Genomic DNA, 24,484 nt, shown 5'->3' with positions numbered 1-24,484 from the left:
GACACCCACAGATTAACAGGGAAATATTTGGGTTGGGTATTTAACTGGGGATCAGGGATGGGTGGATTATGAGCCATTTGGCCAGGGGTGGAGGTGTGTGACTGCTTTCAGAGAATGAGAATCTGCCTTCGGTTTTAATTACCCTTCTGAGAAGAATTACCTTAGAGGACCCAACACTGTAATGTATTCCAGCCCCCCAGTAATGTCGTGTTCTGATTTCCTTCTTTCCCTTGTTCTTATTTGATGAGGAAATGTAATTGCTTGGGCAGGGAGTTTTTCTCATCACACACACCTGGATGCTCTAAATCAGACAGAACATACCCTGACAGACACAGAGAGACAGACACAGAGAGACAGACACAGAGAGACAGACACAGAGAGACAGACACAGAGAGACAGACACAGAGAGACAGACACAGAGAGACAGAGTGATTCCGTTGAGATGTGTCCCTACAGTCTCTTCAGAAGGGGCTCCTGTAACAATAGAAGATATAATAAAAAATGTAAAAACCTGGTCACAGCATCAGATCCTGGCTTCAATGTGATGTTACCCAGGCTTGACGTTCTCAACTTGTTTCTGCCTGCAGGTGTGTGTGTGTGTGTGTGTGTGTGTGTGTGTGTGTGTGTGTGTGTGTGTGTGTGTGTGTGTGTGTGTGTGTGTGTGTGTGTGTGTGTGTGTGTGTGTGTGTGTGTGTGTGTGTGTGTGTGTGTGTGTGTGTGTGTGTGTGTGTGTGTGTGTGAGACTGCTGTGTGGTGATGGGATTACTGTTAGATCCGCTGATCAGTGGAGCAGCAACAAGCCATCAACACCTCCAGGACACCTCAGTTAATCAGACTGAGGCAGAGTATCATCTGCTCTCTCTCTCTCTGCTCTCAGTCCTTAATCTCTATCTATCAGATCTTTCCCAGACCCACTACTGTGGTATAAATGTGTGCTGGTAGGCTAGCAGGCGTAGTTTGCAGGAAGAAAATGAAGACAGTCAAACTATACTACTCACAGATTTCTATTCACTCTGTAACTGAAGAAATGTTTGGGCACTCAGTTCCTCCTCAGGGAGGTAGTTCTATGCCAGTGTGTTAGGTAACGTGGTGAAAGACTTCAACAGTCATGTTAGCTCAAGGTTGTCTTGGCAGGTTTACAATTGGTGAGTCATGGAGAGTGGGAGAAAAGGTTATGCCTTTTTCAGTGGCCTGCCCTTCAGAGGTGTGAGCACTGAGCAGCGAGACAGACGGGCTAACCATAAATAATCCCTAGAACTGATAGAGGGGTGAAGAGGGGTAGGGTGGGTAGAGGGGTGAAGGGGTAGAGGAGTGAAGGGGTAGAAGGGTGGTGAGGTAGAGGGGTGAAGGGGTAGAGGGGTGGTGGGTAGAGGAGTGAAGGGGTAGAAGGGTGGTGAGGTAGAGAGTGAGGAGGTGGAGAGTGGAGGAACAATAATTGTAATCTACTCTTATTCCACAATGCCCTTTCCCACCTGGACAAAAGGAACACGTGAGAATGCTGTTCATCGACTACAGCTCAGTGTTCAACACCATAGTGCCCACGAAGCTCATCACTAAGATAAGGACCCTGGGACTAAACCCCTCCCTCTGCAACTGATCCTGGACTTCCTGACGGGTCACCCCAGGCGGTAAAGGTAGGTAACAACATGTCTGCCACGCTGATCCTCAACACTGGGGCCCCTCAGGGAGTGTGCTTAGTCCCCTCCTGTACTCTCTGTTCACCCACAACTGTGTGGCCAAACACGACTCCAACACCATCATTAAGTTTGCTGACAACACAACAGTGGTAGGCCTGATCACCGACAACGATGAGACAGCCTATAGGGAGGAGGTCAGAGACCTGGCAGTGTGGTGCCAGGAGAACAACCTCTCCCTCAATGTGATCAAGACAAATGAGCTGATCATGGACTACAGGAAAAGGCTGTAGTGGAGCGGGTCGAGAGTTTCAAGTTCTTTGGTGTCCACATCACCAATGAATTATCATGCTCTAAACACATCAATACAGTTGTGAAGAGGGCAAGACAACACCTTTTCCCCCTCAGGAGACTGAAAAGATTTGGTATGGGTTCCCAGAACCTCAAAAGTTCAACAGCTGTACCATCGAGAGCATCCTGACCGGTTGCATCACCACCTGGTATGGCAACTGCTCAGCATCTGACCGTAAGGCGCTAAAGAGGGTAGTGTGTACGGCCCAGTACATCACTGGGGCCAAGCTTCCTGCCATCCAGGACCTCTATACCAGGCGTGTCAGAGGAAAGCCCAAAATATTGTCAGAGTCTCCAGTCACCCAAGTCATAGACTGTTCTCTCTGCTTACCGCATGGCAAGTGGTAGTGGAGCACCAAGTCTAGGACCAAAAGGCTCCTTAACAGCTTCCACCCCGAGCCATAAGACTGCTGAACAATGAATAAAATGACCAGCTGAAATATTTACATTAACACCCCCTTTGTTTTTACACTGCTGCTACTCACTGTTTATTGTCACTTCACCCCTACCTACATGTACAAATGACCTCTAACCTGTACACCCGCACATTGACTCAGTACCAGTACTCCCTGCATATAGACTCGTTGTTGTTATTTTATTGTGTTACTTTTTATCATTTTGTACTTCAGTTTATTTAGTAAATAAGGAAGCTTGTAAGTAAGCATTTCACGGTAAGGTCTACACTTGTTGTATTCGGCGCATGTGACAAATAAAGTTTGATTTTATTTGAGAGAGAGAGAAGGAGAAGTTTCTACATATCTGATATGGCCTTATCTACAAGTTCTGGAAATGTGAAGTCCCACTGGGCACAAACTGGTTGAATGAACTGTTTCCACATCATATGAACAAAAACAAATCTATGTGATGATGTTGAATCAATGTGGAAAACTGATTGGATTTGCAAAAAGTCATACACTTAAAGGAGTTTAGGTCATTTGTGTGTGTTTTTTTGGTCATTTGTGTCACTCACATTTGACCCTAAATCCAATGAGATGGTTACATTTTGTTCTTGAAAAGTAAATCAAACTAGACTCTGAACTGATGTCTGTGCCCAGAGGGGTAGAACTGAACAGAAATCAGAAGGTCTGTGTCTGCTGTACAGTATAAGTGAAAGCTAAAGGTGAACTGTCTGCATAGCTGAAGACACCATGATACATACAGGCACTGAGATGCCAAGTCTGCTCTGTCTGTCTGCTGGACATGGTCCAGGTCTGGTCCAGGTCTGGTACCTGCTGTTACACTGCCTGGCATCTTCAACAGAACAGGTGGGATAACAAGTCCCCCCCCTCCTCTTTGGGTTGTGCAAATTGGTTTAGTACGGAGGGAGGTTTTGGGTGGGCATTATAGCCAATCCTAAACATGCGGTGTGGGGACATCATCTCTCCCACAGCCTATTAGCTGCCTCCATCCACCTGTTAAAACTTCAACTCACCGGGTGTCTCTTTTCAACAAAACATTTGGTTTAAATGAGTTTGGGGTGCCTGCTGCTGTTGAAATTGAATTCAGGAAATATATTATTACAAACACATCCCAGCCTGTTGTTTTTCAGTACAGTATTTAGCCTTGCTTAGCGTTCTGGGCCAATGTCACACACACTGTTATTATCTTCTGTTGATTTATCCCTCTTTATTTTTTACAAGTAGGAGATCATCCATCTCGATCACCCCCCTCCCTTCCCTCCCTTCCTTCCCTTCCCCCTCCCTTCCCTTCCCTTCCCTTCCCCTCCCTCCCTCCCTTCCCCCCTCCCTCCCTCCCCCTCCCCCATTCCCCCTCCCTCCAATCCAATCTCCAAAAGACTACAATCTTAGGAAAAAGGGTGCTATCTAGAACCTAAAAGGTTTCTTTGGCTGTCCCCATTGGCAAACCCTTTAAACAACCCTTTTGGTTCCAGGTAGAAGCCTATTAGGTTCCATGTAGAATCCTCTCTAAATGGAACCAAAAAGAGTTCTACCTGGAACCAAAAAGGTTCTACCTGTAACCAAAAAGGTTCTACCTGTAACCAAAAAGGTTCTACCTGGAACCAAAAAGGTTCTACCTGGAACCAAAAATAGTTATCCTATGGGGACAGCCGAAGAAACATTTTGGAACCCTAGGGGGCTTCTGCTCTCGATGGGAATCTACTACTGGTAGCATGACTTTATGTTAGGTCCTTGGAGGTCAAGGGGTTAAGGCTATTATAAGATTAGAGCAAAATAGAGCCAAAGTGGTGGTCTTATTGAGGACCCACCCATAGAAAATGGAATTCCATAGATATCATAAAAAACCAATATGGGTTCAGAAATCAAAATGGATTGAGGTGAATTGTTCTGCTCATAATGGTAAGACAATGGTAGGCAAATGTATACAGTAATAGGCCAACTGCAGGAATGATTAATATGCCAGCCACACTTAATCCATGTATTACAGCCTTGAGGTTTAATTTAGGTATGGCTGGTTTCGTCTCAACAATCCCAGCTCAGAGCTGGTGTATAGCTCAGTGTACAGGAGAATATAACCAAATTAAAGTGGGAGGATTACGCTAGTCCTTTTAATAAAGACCATAATCTGACTGGGATTAAGCTAGGTTTAAAGGAAAAGTGACGGAGGGAGAAGGGGATAGAGGGAGGGAGGGAGAGAGGGAGAAGGGGTTATAGAGGGAGGGAGAGAGGGAGGGAGGGAGGGAGGGAGGGAGGGGGAGGGAGGAGGGGTTAGAGGGAGAGAGGGAGAGAGGGAGAAGGGGATAGAGAGAGGGAGAAGGTGATAGAGGGAGGGAGTTAGGGAGAAGGGGATAGAGGGAGGGAGAGAGGGAGAGAGGGAGAAGGGGATAGAGAGAGGGAGAAGGTAATAGAGGGAGGGAGTTAGGGAGAAGGGGATAGAGGGAGGGAGGGAGGGGGGGAGGGAGGGAGGGAGGGAGGGAGGAGGGGGGAGGGAGGGAGGGAGGGAGAGAGGGAGGGAGGGAGGGAGAGAGAGGGAGAAGGTAATAGAGGGAGGGAGTTAGGGGAGAAGGGGATAGAGGGAGGGAGGGAGGACAAGGGAGGGAGGGAGGGAGAGAGGGAGGGAGGGAGGGAGGGAGGGAGAAGGGGATAGAGGGAGGGAGAAGGTAATAGAGGGAGGGAGTTAGGGAGAAGGGGATGGAGGGAGAGAGGGGAGGGGATAGAGGGAGGGAGAGGAGAAGGGGATAGAGGGGGAGAGAGGGAGAAGGGGATAGAGGGAGGGAGCGAGGGAGAAGGGGATAGAGGGAGGGAGACGGGGAATAGAGGGAGGGAGTTAGGGAGAGGGGAGAGGGGGAGAAGGGGGAGGGAGGGAGAGAGGGAGAAGGGGATAGAGGGAGGGAGGGAGGGAGAGAGGGAGAAGGGGATAGGGAGGGGGAGAGGGAGAAGGGGAGGGAGGGAGAGAGGGAGAAGGGGATAGAGGGGGGAGAGAGAGGGAGAAGGGGATAGAGGGAGGGAGCAAGGGAGCGAGGGAGAAGGGTATAGAGGGAGGGAGTTAGGGAGAAGGGTATAGAGGGAGGGAGAGAGGGAGAAGGGTATAGAGGGAGGGAGAGAGGGAGAAGGGGGATAGAGGGAGGGAGAGAGAGGGAGTGAGAGAGGGAGGGAGGGAGGGAGAAGGGGATAGAGGGAGGGAGAAGGGGAGAGGGAGGGAGAGAGGGAGAAGGGGATAGAGGGAGGGAGGGAGGGAGAGAGGGAGAAGGGGATAGAGGGAGGGAGAGAGAGAGGGAGGGAGAGAGGGAGAAGGGGATAGAGGGAGGGAGAGAGGGAGAAGGGATAGAGGGAGGGAGAGAGGGAGAAGGGGATAGAGGGAGGGAGCAAGGGAGCGAGGGAGGAGGGTATAGAGGGAGGGAGTTAGGGAGAAGGGTATAGAGGGAGGGAGAGAGGGAGAAGGGTATAGAGGGAGGGGGAGGGAGAAGGGGATAGGGAGGGAGTGAGAGGGAGGGAGGAGAGGGAGGGAGGGAGGAGGGAGGGAGGGAGAAGGGGATAGAGGGAGAGAGGGAGAGAGGGAGAAGGGGGATAGAGGAGATAGTCTGTATGGCAGGGACAGGGGGAAGGAGAGAGTGAGGGAGAAGGGGGATAATGGAGGCGTCTGTAGGAGTGTTGGATGGCGGGAGGCACCGTTTCCATTTCTGTTCCCTGCAGAGTGGATTTAAAAGAAAAAACATACTGTACTCTCCCTAAGTAACATCTGGGCGTGTGTGAGTGTGTGCTCGTGCTCGTGCTCCCTGACTATTTGCATCCCTGGCCACCTCCCTGGCTGCCTACCTACCTCCCTCCCTGCGTGCCTCCCTACCTGACTCCCTGCCTGCCTGCCGACCTCCCTGGCTTCCTACCTGCCTGCCTGCCTCCCTGGCTTCCTCCCTGCCTGCCTCCCTGACTGCCTGCCTGCCGCTCTCCCTGCCTCCTTTGCTTCTTACCTGCCTGCCTGCCGCCCTCCCTGCCTCCTGGCTTCCTACCTCCCTGCCTCCCTGGCTTCCTGCCTCCCTGGCTTCCTACCTGCCTGGCTCCCTCCCTGCCTAGCTCCCTGGCTGTCTGCCTGGACCTAAGCCCAGATATGACATCTGTGTTGGATTTCTTATGGACAGTACTGCTGAGTGCCATATGACACAGACAGAGATGGTGAGAGAGGGATAGATGGGTTTGTGTGTAGAGAGAGAGAGGGTTTGTTAGATCTGAGATATATGAACATCTTGTTCAATTTCTTCACCACTACTCTACTATGCACTTTGACATTTTAAATTCTCTTCATCGCACCTCTACTTCACACTACAAGACAAGACAAGTGCCCTGTTAGATTCTCTGTGCATGACACCTCTGCTCTCTCTCCCTCTCATTTTCTCTCTATCCCTTTCTTTTCTCTACCAGCCAAGCACTTGCCTCTTCAAATCTTTAAGCAGACAAACCCCACAGAAGACAAGAGAGAGTAAGAAAGCCTTCCTAACAAAGTAAAAATGACTGACTGTTTCAACACAGCGAGCTTATACCAACAACAAAACTCTCTCCTTGTCTGCTGTGCTACTCAGGTCTCTAATAGTGTCTACCTAACCACAACCTAACCACAACCGTAGAAGTGGTGGCTGTATTCTGGCACCTCTACAACAAAGGACCCGACACTCTACAGTCACTAAGTCACTTTGGCCGTCCTCATAGGAGAACTCTTTTTGGTTCCAGGTAGAACCCTTTCGGGTTCCAAGTGGAACCATCTGTGGAAAGGATTCTACATGGAACCCAAAAGGGTTTTACTTGGAATCAAAAATGGTTATTCAAAGGGTTCTCCTATGGGGACAGCAGAAGAACCATTTCAGACCCTAGATAGCACCTTTCTTTCTGAGAGTGTAGCGTGATGTTGCCGGTGTAAAAGATTACCTTTGGTGACCTGGTGTGCCTTCCTGTGTCTGTGGAGGACTTAAAGCCCACAGTTCACTGTGGAGGAGGTATCTGGGGGTTGGGGTTGGTTGCCAGGGGGGGGCAGCTAGCTTTTCGTAGGTCAATGGCGCCCATTCACCTCAGTTTTCTCTGTAGGAGGTTGAGAACTAATGGAATGTCCCAAACAAAATGAGCATGTCTGAGAGGGACCATTGTGAGAGCTGCCCTCAACCCTAGCCCCAACTTAACCCCAACCCTAACCCCAACCCTCAGGACGTGGCAGTTTTAGACATTTAGTGGGAGCCTTTGTCTGATAAGAGTCACTGTACAACAGACAGTGAATTTGGTTCAATAATCAACCTCTTCATAGTCTATTACATGGGTTGGGGCAAAATACTTTGGAGATGACATCGTTAATAGAATAGCCCTCTATTCAAAAGTCCATCTGGAATCCATTTGCTCACATGATGTTATGTTATGGAAATTCTTAACTATCTTTTGCATTACTGCAATCCATATGCTACCAAATCAACCTCCATCCTATCATTTATTTTACTCTCTATCTATGCTGAACAAAAATATAAACGCAACATGCAACAATTTAAAATATTTTACTGAGTTACAGTAAAATCCCGCAGGTGAAGAAGCCGGATGTAGAGGTTCTGAGGTGGCCTGGTTACATGTGGTCTGCGGTTGTGAGGCCGGTTGGGCGTACTGCCAAATTCTATAAAACGAAGTTGGAGGCAACTTATGGTAGAGAAATGAACATTCCATTCTCTGGCAACAGCTCTGGTGGACATTCCTGCAGTCAGCATTCCAATTGCTCCCTCAAAACTTGAGACATCTGTGGCATTGGCAAAACTGCACATTTTAGAGTGGCCTTTTATTGTCCCCTGCACAAGGTGCACCTGTGTAATGATTATGCCATTTAATTAGCTTCTTGATATGCCACACCTGTCAGGTGGATGGATTATCTTGACAAAGGAGAAATGCTTACTAACAGGGATTCTAAACAAATTTGTGCACAAATTTGAAAGAAATAAGCTTCTTGTGCATATGGAACATTTCTGGGATTTTGGATTTTAGCTCATGAAACATGGGATCAACACTTTACATGTTGCATATATACAGTGGGGAGAACAAGTATTTGATACACTGCTGATTTTGCTGGTTTTCCTACTTACCAAGCATGTAGAGGTCTGTAATTTTTATCATAGGTACACTTCAACTGTGAGAGATGGAATCTATAACAAAAATCCAGAAAATCACATTGTATGATTTTTAAGTAATTCATTTGCATTTTAATGCATGACATAAGTTTTTGATCACCTACCAACCAGTAAGAATTCCAAATCAAATCAAATTTTATTTGTCACATACACATGGTTAGCAGATGTTAAATGCGAGTGTAGCGAAATGCTTGTGAGTGTGAGCGAGTGTAGCGAGTGTAGCGAAATGCTTGTGTTCCAGCTCTCACAGACCTGTTCGTTTTTTCTATAAGAAGCCCTCCTGTTCTCCACTCATTACCTGTATTAACTGCACCTGTTTGAACTCATTACCTGTATAAAAGACACCTGTCCACACACTCAATCAAACAGACTCCAACCTCTCCACAATGGCCAAGACTAGAGAGCTGTGTAAAGACATCAGGGATAACATTGTAGACCTGCACAAGGCAGGGATGGGCTACAGGACAATAGGCAAGCAGCTTGGTAAGAAGGCAACAACTGTTGGCACAATTATTAGAAAATGGAAGAAGTTCAAGATGACGGTCAATCACCCTCGGTCTGGGGCTCCATGCAAGATCTCACCTCGTGGGTCATCAATGATCATGAGGAAGGTGAGGGATCAGCCCAGAACTACACGGCAGGACCTGGTCAATGACCTGAAGAGAGCTGGGACCACAGTCTCAAAGAAAACCATTAGTAACACACTACGCCGTCATGGATTAAAATCCTGCAGCGCACGCAAGGTCCCCCTGCTCAAGCCAGCACATGTCAAGGCCCGTCTGAAGTTTGCCAATGACCATCTGGATGATCCAGAGGAGGAATGGAGAAGGTCATGTGGTCTGATGAGACAAAAAATAGATATTTTTGGTCTAAACTCCACTCTCCATATTTGGAGGAAGAAGAAGGATGAGTACAACCCCAAGAACACCATCCCAACCATGAAGCATGGAGGTGGAAACATCATTCTTTGGGGATGCTTTTCTGCAAAGGGGACAGGACGACTGCACCGTACTGAGGGGAGGATGGATGGGGCCATGTATCGTGAGATCTTGGCCAACAACCTCCTTCCCTCAGTAAGAGCATTGAAGATGGGTCGTGGCTGGGTCTTCCAGCATGACAACGACCTGAAACACACAGCCAGGGCAACTGAGGAGTGGCTCCGTAAGAAGCATCTCAAGGTCCTGGAGTGGTCTAGCCAGTCTCCAGACCTGAACCCAATAGAAAATCTTTGGAGGGAGCTGAAAGTTCGTATTGCCCAGCGACAGCCCAGAAACCTGAAGGATCTGGAGAAGGTCTGTATGGAGGAGTGGGCCAAAATCCCTGCTGCAGTGTGTGCAAACCTGGTCAAGAACTACAGGAAACGTATGATCTCTGTAATTCCAAACAAAGGTTTCTGTACCAAATATTAAGTTCTGCTTTTCTGATGTATCAAATACTTATGTCATGCAATAAAATGCAAATTAATTTCTTAAAAATCATGCAATGTGATTTTCTGGATGTTTGTTTTAGATTCCGCCTCTCACAGTTTAAGTGTACCTATGATAAAAAAAATGACAGACCTCTACATGCTTTAGAAGTAGGAAAACCTGCAAAATCGGCAGTGTATCAAATACTTGTTCTCCCCACTGTATTTTTGTTCAGAATAATATGTTGACTTCATACAGGTCAAATGAATTTAGTAACAACTGGTAAAGCCAGTCATGGTAGTGTGTCTGTGACTCTATGGGGCATTCCAGCTGTAGCTCCAGCCTCAACTCCAGGGAGGGGAGAATAGACATGGTGTGACCCCAGGTGACATGTCACTTTTTCACTCAGTTATCTGCTGTGACTCCCTTGTCCCTGGTTCCCTCAGCTCTGGGTTTAAAGCTGTCTGAGAAACTCAGTCACACCTATGGGATTAAAAAGTCTACTTCTCCTTCTCTTCTCTTCTTTCTTTCTTTCTTTCTTTCTTTCTTTCTTTCTTTCTTTCTTTCTTTCTTTCTTTCTTTCTCTCTCTCTCTCTCTCTGTGTCCTCCCTCTCTGTCCTCCTCTCCCCGCATTTCTAGACTGCTAAGAGAACCAGGGTCACTTTAGTTTCTTTGCCAAACCCATTTGTACCCCACTTGCTGTTTGAGTTTTGTTAAACTCAGTGACTAAGCTCACAAATAGAAATGAACCAGACCAAATGGATTGTTATTGAGTGAGGGCAGCGTTCATTTAGTGTCATGTTGATGCTAATTTCAACTAAAGTCATCGCTCTCTGGGTGAACAGAATAGCTTAATTGAAATAGGTGTTTATTTATCTCTTTCCACTCATTTAAATAAAGGGTTGTCTAATTGAAATTCAGGCCATTCTGGCTGACGAGGCAAACTGCTAGAGTGAATGAACCATTGACTGCAGTGGGCTAAATCAGGGTCACATCGGGGAGTGGTCTTAAATAAATCTACTTTAAAACTTAAGTATCCACCTCAAACACATGGTTATGGGCTTACAAAAACAGTTGAAGATATAGAGTTGAAATATACTCCATAAAAATTATGATTATTTATTATGAAATTAAGAAAATAATTAATAACATTCAACCCATGAGGCCACTGGGTTATTTTAGTGCAGGAAAAGGTTTGATGTGGGACAACATTTGTGATTCTTTTTTATTACCAATGCATGCTAGGCCGTCATTGTAAATAAGAATTTGTTCTTAACTGACTTGCCTAGTTAAATAAAGGTTAAATAAAAACTAAAAACGAGGCAAGCTGAAGGGAAAAGTACACACCAGAAGACAGGATCGTGAACGTATCAGCTAACTCAGACATTCTGTGTGAAAGCTCTATGTTGTGCTGTGTTCTGTGCTGTGCACTGCTATTTGTCGACACGTGTATATTATGAGTTGTTATGTGTACATGAACAGTATATGACCAACTCAGTTGCTCATGATAAGGGTGAGTGTTGTTTTGTTATACACCCCAGTGTGTTTTTTCTGCTGAGTTTGTGAGCCGGATTAGGGACAGCTGGTCCATCAGTGATGAGGGATCTGTGGCTGTGGTGCAGAATTCCTCAGATAAGCACCGTGGCTCATAGATAACTCACTTGATGTCCTCTGAGAGAAGAGATAGAGAGACTGAGGGAGAGGGAAATAGAGAGAGAACTATGGAGTTTGATGGAGAGATTAATGGAGGATATTGTGTTGTGTGTGTGTGTGTGTGTGTGTACATGTGTGTGTGTACATGTGTGTGTTTGTGTACATGTTTGTGTGTGTGTACATGTGTGTTTGTGTCTGCATGTTTGTGTGTGTGTGTGTGTGTGTGTGTGTGTGTGTGTGTGTGTGTGTGTGTGTGTGTGTGTGTGTGTGTGTGTGTGTGTGTGTGTGTGTGTGTGTGTGTGTGTGTGTGTGTACCTGTGTGTGTGTGTGTACCTGTGTGTGTAGGGTTATAACTCTAGTCTTAACCTTAGCCTATTCTAATCCAGTGTTGGGCCTACGGCCTGCTTATCTCAAGAGATCACTGGTTCTCATGCCTCCCCCGTCCCAGTCCCCATCTCTGTCTCTTAGGTGCTGTTTTCTAATTGATGTTTTAAGTGGTTTAATGCATTCTGTTTCTCTATCATTTGTGATAATGCCTCCTCCTCCACCCTCCATACTTCCATCCCTTTACTTAGAAATGAAAAAGTCAAGCAGAAGAAATAAAATAAGGCTTGAAAAGGTAAATTATTAAATAAAAGATGGGGTGTTTGCACAAGCAGGAGACTTGACAGCTGAGAGATAGATCTCCTTTGGTTTGTTAATTATCCAAACAAACCTCAAACAAACCCTCAGGCTGTCCTGTCTACACCACACACACACGCACACACACGCACACACACACACACACACACACACACGCACACACACACACACACACACACACACACACACACACACACACACACACACACACACACACACACACACACACACACACACACACACACACACACACACACACACACACACACACACACACACACACACACACACACACACACACACACACATTTATAGACCACTATAAGAACCTGTGGGCTCATTAAATTGGAGGCGCCAATGTTCCAATCCATTCAGCAGTACGTCATGTCAAACAGACAGAACAGGCATGGTTCATGGATTGTCATTACATTGGACACACATGCTATGATCTGCTATGTGTTTTCTCTATACAGCTTTCGGTAATCCACTTCACACTGCTTCAAACTCCTTATCCCTTTTAGAAGTGTATACTGATAAGAGTGAAGTGTGCCACGACAGCACAGAGCGTTCCTGTGTGCTTCTCACTGCTCATGAAGGTCATCTGTTTCCCATTTGGCTCTTCATCCTCAACATCTCTGTCAGAAACACTGAGCCTTCGTCTGCCTTCCAAACCCATGTCATTCATCTGTTATGTGAAAACAAGTCTCCATGAGAGAGAGGGAGAGAGAGAGATAGAGAGAGGGGAGAGAGAGAGATAGAGAGAGGGAGAGAGAGATAGAGAGAGGAGAGAGGGGGAGAGAGATAGAGAAGGGAGAGAGGGGGGAGAGAGAGATAGAGGGGGAGAGAGAGGGGGGAGAGAGAGAGAGGGGGAGAGAGAGGAGAGGGGGAGAGAGATAGAGAGGGGGAGAGAGAGAGATAGAGGGGGAGAGAGAGAGATAGAGAGAGAGATAGAGAGGGGAGAGAGAGAGATAGAGAGGGGGAGAGGTAAAGCGATGGAAAGACTTTGAGAGAAAGATGAACACATGCCAATGTAAGAGGAAGTAAGGGAGGTATAGAGAGAACACACGACAAAATGTATTCTGCTCCTCTAAGGCATTGTTTCCCAAGTCCAGTCCTTCAGCACCCCCAGCAGTGTTTCCCAAGTCCAGTCCTTCAGCACCCCCAGCAGTGTTTCCCAAGTCCAGTCCTTCAGCACCCCCAGCAGTGTTTCCCAACTCCAGTCCTTCAGCACCCCCAGCAGTGTTTCCCAACTCCAGTCCTTCAGCACCCCAGCAGTGTTTCCCAAGTCCTTCAGCACCCCCAGTGTTTCCCAAGTCCAGTCCTTCAGCACCCCCAGCAGTGTTTCCCAACTCCAGTCCTTCAGCACCCCCAGCAGTGTTTCCAAGTCCAGTCCTTCAGCACCCCCAGCAGTGTTTCCCAAGTCCAGTCCTTCAGCACCCCCAGTAGTGTTTCCCAACTCCAGTCCTTCAGCACCCCCAGCAGTGTTTCCCAAGTCCAGTCCTTCAGCACCCCCAGCAGTGTTTCCCAAGTCCAGTCCTTCAGCACCCCCAGCAGTGTTTCCAAGTCCAGGTCTTCAGCACCCCCAGCAGTGTTTCCAAGTCCAGGTCTTCAGCACCCCCAGCAGTGTTCCCAAGTCCAGTCCTTCAGCACCCCCAGCAGTGTTTCCCAAGTCCAGTCTCAGCACCCCAGCAGTGTGTTTCCCAAGTCCACCCTCAGCACCCCCAGCAGTGTTTCCCAACTCCAGTCCTTCAGCACCCCCAGCAGTGTTTCCCAAGTCCAGCACCCCCAGCAGTGTTTCCCAAGTCCACCCCCAGCAGTGTTTCCCAACTCCAGTCCTTGGCACCCCAGCAGTGTTTCCCAAGTCCAGGTCTTCCAGCACCCCCAGCAGTGTTTCCCAAGTCCAGGTCTTCAGCACCCCCAGCAGTGTTTCCCAAGTCCAGTCCTTCAGCACCCCCAGCAGTGTTTCCCAAGTCCAGTCCTTCAGCACCCCAGCAGTGTTTCCCAACTCCAGTCCTTTAGCACCCCCAGCAGTGTTTCCCAACTCCAGTCCTTCAGCACCCCCAGCAGTGTTTCCCAAGTCCAGTCCTTCAGCACCCCCAGCAGTGTTTCCCAAGTCCAGGTCTTCAGCACCCCCAGTAGTGTTTCCCAAGTCCAGTTCTTCAGCACCCCCAGCAGTGTTCCCAAGTCCAGTCCTTCAGCACCCCCAGTGTTTCCCAACTCCAGTCCTTCAGCACCCCCAGCAGTGTTTCCCAAGTCCAGTCCTTCAGCACCCCCAGCAGTGTTTCCCAAGTCCAGTGGCACCCCCCTTCAGTCCAGTCCCCCAGCATTGCAGTGTTTCCCAGCATTGTTTCCCAAGTCCAGTCCTTCAGCACCCCCAGCAGTGTTTCCCAAGTCCTTCAGCACCCCCAGCAGTATTTCCCAACTCTAGTCCCCCCAGTACCCCAAACAATGTTTCCCAACTCCAGTCCCTCAAACAGTGTTTCCCAACTGATCCTCCAGTACCACAAACAATGTTCCCAACTCCAGTCCTCAAACAATGTTCCCAACTCCAATCCTCCGGTCCCTCAAACAGTGTTTCCCAACTCCAGTCCTTCAGTACCCCAAACAGTACCCATTTTTTGTTGTAGTTCCGTACAAGCACACCTGATTCAACTTGTCAACTAATCAACAGGCCCTCAGTTGAATCAGGGGAGTTTGTCCAGGGCTACAACAAAATATGTTATGTTGGGAGGGACTGGAGATAGGAAACACTGTTGGGACTGTTGGAGAACTGGAGATAGGAAACACTGTTTAGGACTGTTGGAGGGACTGGAGATAGGAAACACTGTTGGGACTGTTGGAGAACTGGAGGATGGAGGAAACACTGTTGGGACTACTGGAGGACTGGAGATAGAAACACTGTTGGAGGACTGGAGATTGACTGGACTGGAGGACTGGAAACACTGTTGGGACTGTTGGAGGACTGGAGATAAAACAGATACTGGAAACACTGTTGGGACTGTTGGAGGACTGGAGATAGAAACACTGTTGGGACTGTTGGAGGACTGGAGATAGGAAACACTGTTGGGACTACTGGAGGACTGGAGATAGAAACACTGTTGGGGACTGTTGGAGGACTGGAGATAGAAACACTGTTGGGACTGTTGGAGGACTGGAGATAAGGAAACACTGTTGGGACTGTTGGAGGACTGGAGATAGGAAACACTGTTGGGACTGTGGAGGACTGGAGGAAAACACTGTTGGAGGACTGAGGAAACACTGTTGGGACTGTTGGAGGACTGGAGATAGAAACACTGTTGGGACTGTTGGAGGACTGGAGATAGAAAACACTGGCCCAGAACTGTTGGAGGACTGGAGATAGAAACACTGTTGGGACTGTTGGAGGACTGGAGATAGGAAACACTGTTGGGACTGTTGGAGGACTGGAGATAGGGAAACACTGTTGGGACTGTTGGAGGACTGGAGATAGAAACACTGTTGCTGTTGGGGACTGGAGATAGAACACTGTTGGACTACTGGAGGACTGGAGATAGAAACACTGTTGGGACTGTTGGAGGACTGGAGATACTGTTGGAGGACTGGAGAAACACTGTTGGGACTGTTGGAGGACTGGAGATAGGAAACACTGTTGGGACTGTTGGAGGACTGGAGATAGGAAACACTGTTGGGACTGTTGGGAGGACTGGAGATACTGGAGGACTGGAAACACTGTTGGGACTACTGGAGGACTGGAGATAGGAAACACTGTTGGGACTGTTGGAGGACTGGAGATAGAAACACTGTTGGGACTACTGGAGGACTGGAGATAGAAACACTGTTGGGACTGTTGGAGGACTGGAGATAGGGAAACACTGTTGGGACTGTTGGAGGACTGGAGATAGGAAACACTGTTGGGACTGTTGGAGGACTGGAGATAGGAAACACTGTTGGGACTGTTGGAGGACTGGAGATAGGAAACACTGTTGGGACTGTTGGAGGACTGGAGATAGGAAACACTGTTGGGACTGTTGGAGGACTGGAGATAGGAAACACTGTTGGGACTGTTGGAGGACTGGAGATAGGAAACACTGTTGGGACTGTTGGAGGACTGGAGATAGGAAACACTGTTGGGACTGTTGGAGGACTGGAGATAGGAAACACTGTTGGGACTACTGGAGGACTGGAGATAGGAAACACTGTTGGGACTGTTGGAGGACTGGAGATAGGAAACACTGTTGGGACTACTGGAGGACTGGAGATAGGAAACACTGTTGGAGGACTGGAGATAGGAAACACTGTTGGGAGTGTCAGAGGACTGGAGATAGGAAACACTGTTGGGACTGTTGGAGGACTGGAGATAGGAAACACTGTTAGGACTGTTGGAGGACTGGAGATAGGAAACACTGTTGGGACTACTGGAGGACTGGAGATAGGAAACACTGTTGGGACTGCTGGAGGACTGGAGATAGGAAACACTGTTGGGACTGTTGGAGGACTGGAGATAGGAAACACTGTTGGGACTACTGGAGGACTGGAGATAGGAAACACTGTTGGGACTGTTGGAGGACTGGAGATAGGAAACACTGTTGGGACTGTTGGAGGACTGGAGATAGGAAACACTGTTGATACTACTGGAGGACTGGAGATAGGAAACACTGTTGGGACTGTTGGAGGACTGGAGATAGGAAACACTGTTGGGACTGTTGGAGGACTGGAGATAGGAAACACTGCTGGGACTGTTGGAGGACTGGAGATAGGAAACACTGTTGGGACTGTTGGAGGACTGGAGATAGGAAACACTGCTCTAGGACAGCTTATGTGACAAATGTGTGTTAAAAACCAGAGAGCACCAGGCAACATATGGTGCTATCTATTATTGATGTCACACCAGGAGCCAACTAGCTCTTGGTGCTCAGGGCGGGGGTGATGTGGCATAACAAGCCTGCAGTGATTTTCAAGAAGCCTCGGTTGAGACATGCTGGGGTGATTGGAGTTTTGTCGCTCTTTAAAGATACAGAGATGAGAGAGGTGGTAGCTATTGAGCAGCATGGCTCCCTGAGGAGAGAGACTAAGACAGGAGAGAGAAGAAGACAGGAGAGAGAAGAAGACAGGAGAGAGACTGAGACAGGAGAGAGAAGAAGACAGGAGAGAGACTAAGACAGGAGAGAGACTAAGAAAGGAATGAGACTAAGACAGGAGAGAGAAGAAGACAGGAGGGAGAAGACAGGAGAGAGAAGAAGACAGGAGAGAGACTGAGACAGGAGAGAGAAGAAGACAGGAGAGAGACTAAGGCAGGAGAGAGACTAAGACAGGAGAGAGACTGAGACAGGAGAGAGACTGAGACAGGAGAGAGACTGAGACAGGAGAGAAGACAGGAGAGAGACTGAGACAGGAGACAGACTAAGACAGGAGAGAGACTAAGACAGGAGAGAGAAGAAGAGAGGAGAGAGACTGAGACAGGAGAGAGAAGAAGAGAGGGAGATACTAAGACAGGAGAGGGACTAAGACAGGAGAAGAAGACAGGAGACTAGGAGGAGAGACTAAGCCAGGAGAGAGACTAAGACAGGAGAGAGACTGAGACAGGAGAGAGGCTGAGACAGGAGAGAGAAGACAGGAGAGGGACTGAGACAGGAGAGAGACTAAGACAGGAGAGAGACAGGAGAAGACAGGAGAGAGAAGAGAGAGGAGAAGACTGAGACATCAGAGAGAAGAATAGAGTAGAGAGATACTAAGACAGGAGAGGGACTAAGACAGGAGGAGAAGAAGACAGGAGAGAGACTAGGAGACAGGGAGAGAGAGAAGAAGCCAGGAGAGAGAAGAAGACAGGAGAGAGGCTGAGACAGGACAGAGAAGAAGACAGAGAAGAAGACAGGAGAAGACAGGAGAGGAGAAAGAAGACAGGGAGAGAAAAGACAGGGACAGAGAAAGAAGACAGGAGAGAGCTGAGACAGGAGAGAGACTGAGAGGACAGAGAAGAAGACAGGAGAGAGACTAAGACAGGAGAGAGAAGAAGACAGGAGAGAGAAAGACAGGAGAGAGACTGAGACAGGAGAGAGAAGAAGACAGGAGAGACAGGAGAGAGACTGAGAAAGGAGAGGGACCTAAGACAGGAGAGAGACTGAGACAGGACAGAGAAGACAGGGAGAGAGACAGACAGGAGAGAGAAGAAGACAGGAGAGAAACTGAGACAGGAGAGAGAAGAAGACAGGAGAGAGGCTGAGACAGGAGAGAGACTACAGGAGAAAGGACAGAGAAGAAGACAGGACAGGAGAGGGACAGGAGAAACAGGAGAGGGAAGGAGAGACAGGAGAGAGAAAGAAGACAGAGACTTTGAGAAGTTAACATCTAGAGAGATAGACCTATTTAACCAACTAAGGAGAGAGACTGAGTTAAATCTAATAGAGGGAAGAAGACAGGAGAGAGCCCACCCACTGAGACAGGAGCATATCAACTATTTAAGACTAAGGAGTCATCTTTGAGACTGAGTTAACAGGAGAAAGATCAACTATTTAACCAACTAAGAGGTCACTGATACAGGAGAGAAGGAGATAGACTGAGACAGGACAGAGACTGACACACGTTAACATCTAATAGCATATCAACTATTTAACCAACTAATGTGAGTCATCTTTGGCCCACCCACCTTCACACGTTAACATCTAATAGCATATCAACTATTTAACCAACTAATGTGAGTCATCTTTGGCCCACCCACCTTCACACGTTAACATCTAATAGCATATCAACTATTTAACCAACTAATGTGAGTCATCTTTAGCCCACCCACCTTCACGTTAACATCTAATAGCATATCAACATATCAACTATTTAACCAACTAATGTGAGTCATCTTTGGCCCACCCACCTTCACACGTTAACATCTAATAGCATATCAACTATTTAACCAACTAATGTGAGTCATCTTTGGCCCACATCTAATAGCATATCAACCCACCCACCTTCACAACGTTAACACTAATGTGAGTCATCTTTCTAAATCTAGCATATCAACTATTTAACCAACTAATGTGAGTCATCTTTAGCCCACCCACCTTCACACGTTAACATCTAATAGCATATCAACTATTTAACCAACTAATGTGAGTCATCTTTAGCCCACCCACCTTCACACGTTAACATCTAATAGCATATCAACTATTTAACCAACTAATGTGAGTCATCTTTGGCATATCAACTATTTAACCAACCACCCACCTTCACACGTTAACATCTAATAGCATATCAACTATTTAACCAACTAATGTGAGTCATCTTTGGCCCCCCACCTTCACACGTTAACATCTAATAGCATATCAACTATTTAACCAACTAATGTGAGTCATCTTTGGCCCACCCACCTTCACACGTTAACATCTAATAGCATATCAACTATTTAACCAACTAATGTGAGTCATCTTTGGCCCACCCACCTTCACACGTTAACATCTAATAGCATATCAACTATTTAACCAACTAATGTGAGTCATCTTTAGCCCACCCACCTTCACACGTTAACATCTAATAGCATATCAACTATTTAACCAACTAATGTGAGTCATCTTTGGCCCCCCACCTTCACACGTTAACATCTAATAGCATATCAACTATTTAACCAACTAATGTGAGTCATCTTTGCCCACCCACCTTCACACTTTAACATCTAATAGTCATCTTTGGCCCACCCACCTTCACACGTTAACATCTAATAGCATATCAACTATTTAACCAACTAATGTGAGTCATCTTTAGCCCCCCACCTTCACACGTTAACATCTAATAGCATATCAACTATTTAACCAACTAATGTGAGTCATCTTTAGCCCCCCACCTTCACACGTTAACATCTAATAGCATATCAACTATTTAACCAACTAATGTGAGTCATCTTTAGCCCCCCACCTTCACACGTTAACATCTAATAGCATATCAACTATTTAACCAAGTAATGCTGGTTATTTCACTCAATGCACATTTCAGTGTTCTCAGGTCTTTCTGCACAGTCAGAAGTTTCTTTCAGTTTGAGAGTATCTTTCTCAGTCTCAGAGTCTATCAGATAAAGTATTTCCCCTGACTGGTGTGTCTGTTGCCTTTAGTACGGTAAAACAGCTCAGCTCGACCACACAGGAGTCCGTTCCCTATCTGTAACCTAAGGAACGTCAGTCCCTCTGCCGCTCATCTCTCTCCCCTCTTCAGCCTACAGCTCTTAGAGACCGCACTCTATTGATCCCACTACCCTTCTCCTCTTCTATCTGTCAGCCTCAAAGGATTAAGCAGCTTTGTGCCAACAGTGAGTGAACGAGCGCTCCTGAACGTCCCCTTATCAACTCTCCCTCAGTGACTCACTGCTCCAGGTGGGTATCATCCACTAAGCTCTGCTCTCGGATCCGATAATACTTATACAGTTCCACAAATATGAACAATTCAACGGCAGATACTGACGTCTGATCAGATATGTGCTTAGTGGTCACATCACCCTATGGCAGGTATAATCGCTCTCACTCACCTTTCTGTTCGGGCGTAGAGGTGGGCAGCATGTGGAGGGGTCCTCCCCGCCCACTGTCTTCCCTGCTACAGAGTCCTTCTTCGGCGTGCTTCTGTAGGACACCCTTCTCTTCACAGCTCTGTCCCCAACCCGGCTCTCTGTGGGGTCTGCAGCCCCCAGTTTCCTTTCCCCGCTGTCCAGTAGCACCTGGCTGGTCTGTGTGGGACGTCCCAAGGTGAGGGGCGAAGGTGCCCCCCTCCTTTCCCCCAGTTCCAGGTAAACATGTAGACAGACACAGAGAGCAGTGAGGAGAAGACACAGGCGCAGAGCCAGTCCTCTAGTCAGTCTGTCTCTCCACATGCCTGGATACACTGTCTATCTCACTTTTCCCTTGTTTCTCTCTTTCTCGCCTCCTGAACAGTGAGATTGTTGATCTCGCTCTCTTTCTCTATCCCATTCTTTTTCTCCTGATCCTTTGAGTGGTGTGTCTCTCTCTTGTCTTCCTTCTCTCCTTCCTTTCCTCCTAAGTCCACAGTTGGATCAAGATAAGTAAGAGCATTACTGAAGGTTTGTGAGACAGGAGGACACCTGTTCATCACAAAACAACTACGTCAGTGTGTGAGTGTGTGTGTGTGTGAGTGTGTGTGTGTGTGCCTGTGTGATTTAGTATGTGTGTGTGTGTGTGTGTGTCTCTCTCTCTCTCTGTATGTGTCAGTGTGTGTGAACCTCTGCACATTGACTCGGTGGAATAGTGTGCCGCTCTCTATGAAAAGTTTTGGAACTTCTCCCCTCCCTGTCCTAGCCCTCACACCCCTTTCTCACACACACCCCTCTCACTCCGTCTGACCCCTCCCTCTCTCCCTCGCTCCGTTCCCCTGTGTCTTGGGTTACTGTGTAACTCTACACCGGGCAGGGCCAACACATCCACAGCTAGCTGTCACCAAGGCCTCCCATTCTCTCTCCACAGACACGGTTTCACACAGGAGATCATAGAGAGATGGAAGGAGAGAGACAGAGAGACAAAGAGAGAGAAGGAAGGTGAGAAGGTGAGAGAGAGAGAGAAAGGGACAAGGAGACAGGGAAGTGCAGTCTTGGAGAGTGAAGAACTGTATGACCTGTGTGTTTGTGCAGTCTATCACAGAAAGAGAGGAGAGAGGGAAAAGAAAACAAACATGAAGAATGGAGAAGAGAGGGATACAGAAGAAAGTGTTTCAGTGTTTGAAATGAAGGGCTGAGTGAGTGTTCTTCATCTACCTTAGCTCTCTCTTTCTCTCTCTCTTTCTTTCTCTCTCTCTTTCTTTCTTTCTCTCTCTCTCTCTCTCTCTCTCTCTCTCTCTCTCTCTCTCTCTCTCTCTCTCTCTCTCTCTCTCTCTCTCTCTCTCTCATTCTCTGTCCCTCTCTTTCTCATTCTCTCTTTTTTCTCTTTCTCTCTCTCTCCATTCTCTCTCTCTCTCTTCATCTCTCTCTCTCTCTTCTCTGCTCGCTGCAATCTGAAAACGCGGGCTATAAACATGATTAATCTATAAACCATTAGTACTGAAGTCCTATGAAATCACTTTGAAACACTCTATACCACCTCCTACCTCTATCTAAAACCTACTCCTTCATTGATTCCCCCTGAAGCATCCCAATCGCTCCTTTATTCAGAAACAAAATAATTACAATTCCCCTACTGCAGCTCCCATCTATTAACTCTGTTATTGACATTGCAGAGGGCAACTAAATGTAGGAAATTGTAGATTATGTCAGAGTAAGAACAGTGGATTTTTAGCCTGCTGGGGAAACTTTATCCATTCGACTTTTGGGGACGTTATTAATTTATGTCAGTGAAGATGTGGGTGGAATGATTGAGGATTTACACAGGCTTTATGAAGAGAATAATATGGAGGCAATCAGACAGTGCACTCTTTATTTATGAAAACAGGCTGTGATTGTCTGGAGACACAGGGCTCTACTGCCACCTGTATGTAGAGAGAAGTAGCACACAGACACACAGGCAATTACACAGGGTCATTTTCCCAAGTCAATATGGAGGATGTTAGTTAAAGATGAAATTACTTTCAATGAATTACAAATGAGATGAATTCTTCTTCTGCTGTGTTTTTATTGGACTGTTTCACTCCAATTCTAAGTGGTTTCCAGGGCCAGCTAGCTTCTATCCTGAGGCGGTCAAGGTAGAGTTTTATGTGTATCTGTTTGTGCATATGTGTGTGTACACAGTGTGTTTGCACGTTACACCCCATGAATGTGACCCTCACGTTGACATATGGCACACGCCTGCGTAATACCTGCTTTACCGCAGAGTACATGTCTATAGGTACTTGTGTATTGTATAAAGTTTGTTTGTGTAGGCCTACAACCAGCCAGACAGTATACACCCAACTGCATTAGAACACATCTCATAGTATACCATCTAAGGAGAGGAAAGTGGAGAAATGATAACTATATTTCATTCCTTCATCCCTCCAGTTGTCCCCCCCCACCGCCCACCTCTGAAAACCCCAGTTATGTAAGTGTGTAATGGTAGAAGACAAGCACAGAGCCATACAGGGACATGATGGATTAAACCCTCACAGCAACACCATCCAGCTATTAGCTCTAACAGATGTAGCACTCTATGGCGCCACCATATGGTCAGTCAGTGGTACAACATTCAGAATACAGCTCACTGGGGTGAGGAGAGGAAACGGGAACAAGGAAGGGGAGAAGGAATCCCCATGAGGGGACACTGTGAAGCATGTCTAGCTGGACTGACTGAGAGAGAGATTTCTCTGTCAGCCCCAGGATTCAAACTGGTGACCCTACGGTCACTGTCTGCTACCACCACCCATTCATTCAAGTACCGGACCAATTGTAAAAGGAGTATGTTTCTGATCTAGCTGGACCTGATGGAACATACTGTGGGTGGAAGTCTTTCTCCACGGAGTTCACATGCCACATTTTGCTTTGCTTGTACATTATTGGCACCATACTATTGCAAAATGACATGCTTGCAGAGGGAAAGCTAGGAAGGTCTCCATTCCCCTCTCTGCACTGTGTGTGACGGCTTGAGACTTGATGAAGTAACAGGGAAGAATCAGATGTAGTTGATGAAGGAGACAGTGACTCTACGCTTCACCCTGGGTTCTGTGACATCCACTCCAGTTGGCCATGCAGAGCAGAAGTCAATAATGACCATAGAGTGCTTCAGAGAGATTGAGTGTCGAACAACTTCACCACAATAATGATGCTTCATTTGGCACTCTCACAAGGTAGAGGCTTTACTCCTGTTTTTTGGTGAGAAAGCCCTTGGTAGCTGGGAAGTGAGTGACTGTGTGACAGATGTTTGGGTTCTCACGGTGGAAGAAGGCAGAACCTCTTGTTCTTTCTCAGCTGTTCTAGGGTCTGGAGAGGTGAGAAGAACATCTCAGCCCTCTCCATCGTTCTGTCCACATCTCCATGAAAACCTGGTCATCTTGTGGAAGAAATCAAGTTGGGTGCATGGAGTAGAACAGGGAAAGCCACAGTGAGAAAATAAAAGGAAAGGAAGATGGAGTGAGTGTGTTTGTGTGGTAGAAAACTGGACTGACAGGGAGAGGAAAATGGTCAATTGACTCCACATGTGAGTATGAGAGGGGAGAAAAGAGGAAGAGAGGGGAGATTTGCCCCAATAATGAGTGTCTGGGCTGGAACCAGTAGCAGGGTGTGCGTGTGTGTGTAGATGTGTGTGTGTGCATGCATGCAGCCATTTTTGTATGCTTATGTGTGTATAGCACAGGAGCACATGTGTACA

At 47.2% G+C, this 24,484-nt stretch overlaps 1 protein-coding gene across 2 annotated transcripts in view; it reads right to left on the bottom strand.

The window, feature by feature from the left end:
• LOC127931385 (probable methyltransferase-like protein 24) overlaps positions 1-21,460 on the bottom strand; it is a 48,042-nt gene extending 26,582 nt beyond the window's left edge. For both annotated transcript variants that reach the window (XM_052523879.1, XM_052523880.1), the window contains exon 1: positions 20,734-21,460. In XM_052523879.1, coding sequence (XP_052379839.1) covers positions 20,734-21,072 — 339 coding nt within the window. In that variant the 5' untranslated portion in view covers positions 21,073-21,460. The remainder of the gene's footprint in view (positions 1-20,733) is intronic.
• Positions 21,461-24,484: the final 3,024 nt, after the last annotated feature.

This window comes from Oncorhynchus keta, chromosome 8 (genome assembly GCF_023373465.1).
Source record: "Oncorhynchus keta strain PuntledgeMale-10-30-2019 chromosome 8, Oket_V2, whole genome shotgun sequence".
NCBI lineage: Eukaryota > Metazoa > Chordata > Actinopteri > Salmoniformes > Salmonidae > Oncorhynchus > Oncorhynchus keta.
This window is presented reverse-complemented; position numbering and strand designations above follow the sequence as displayed.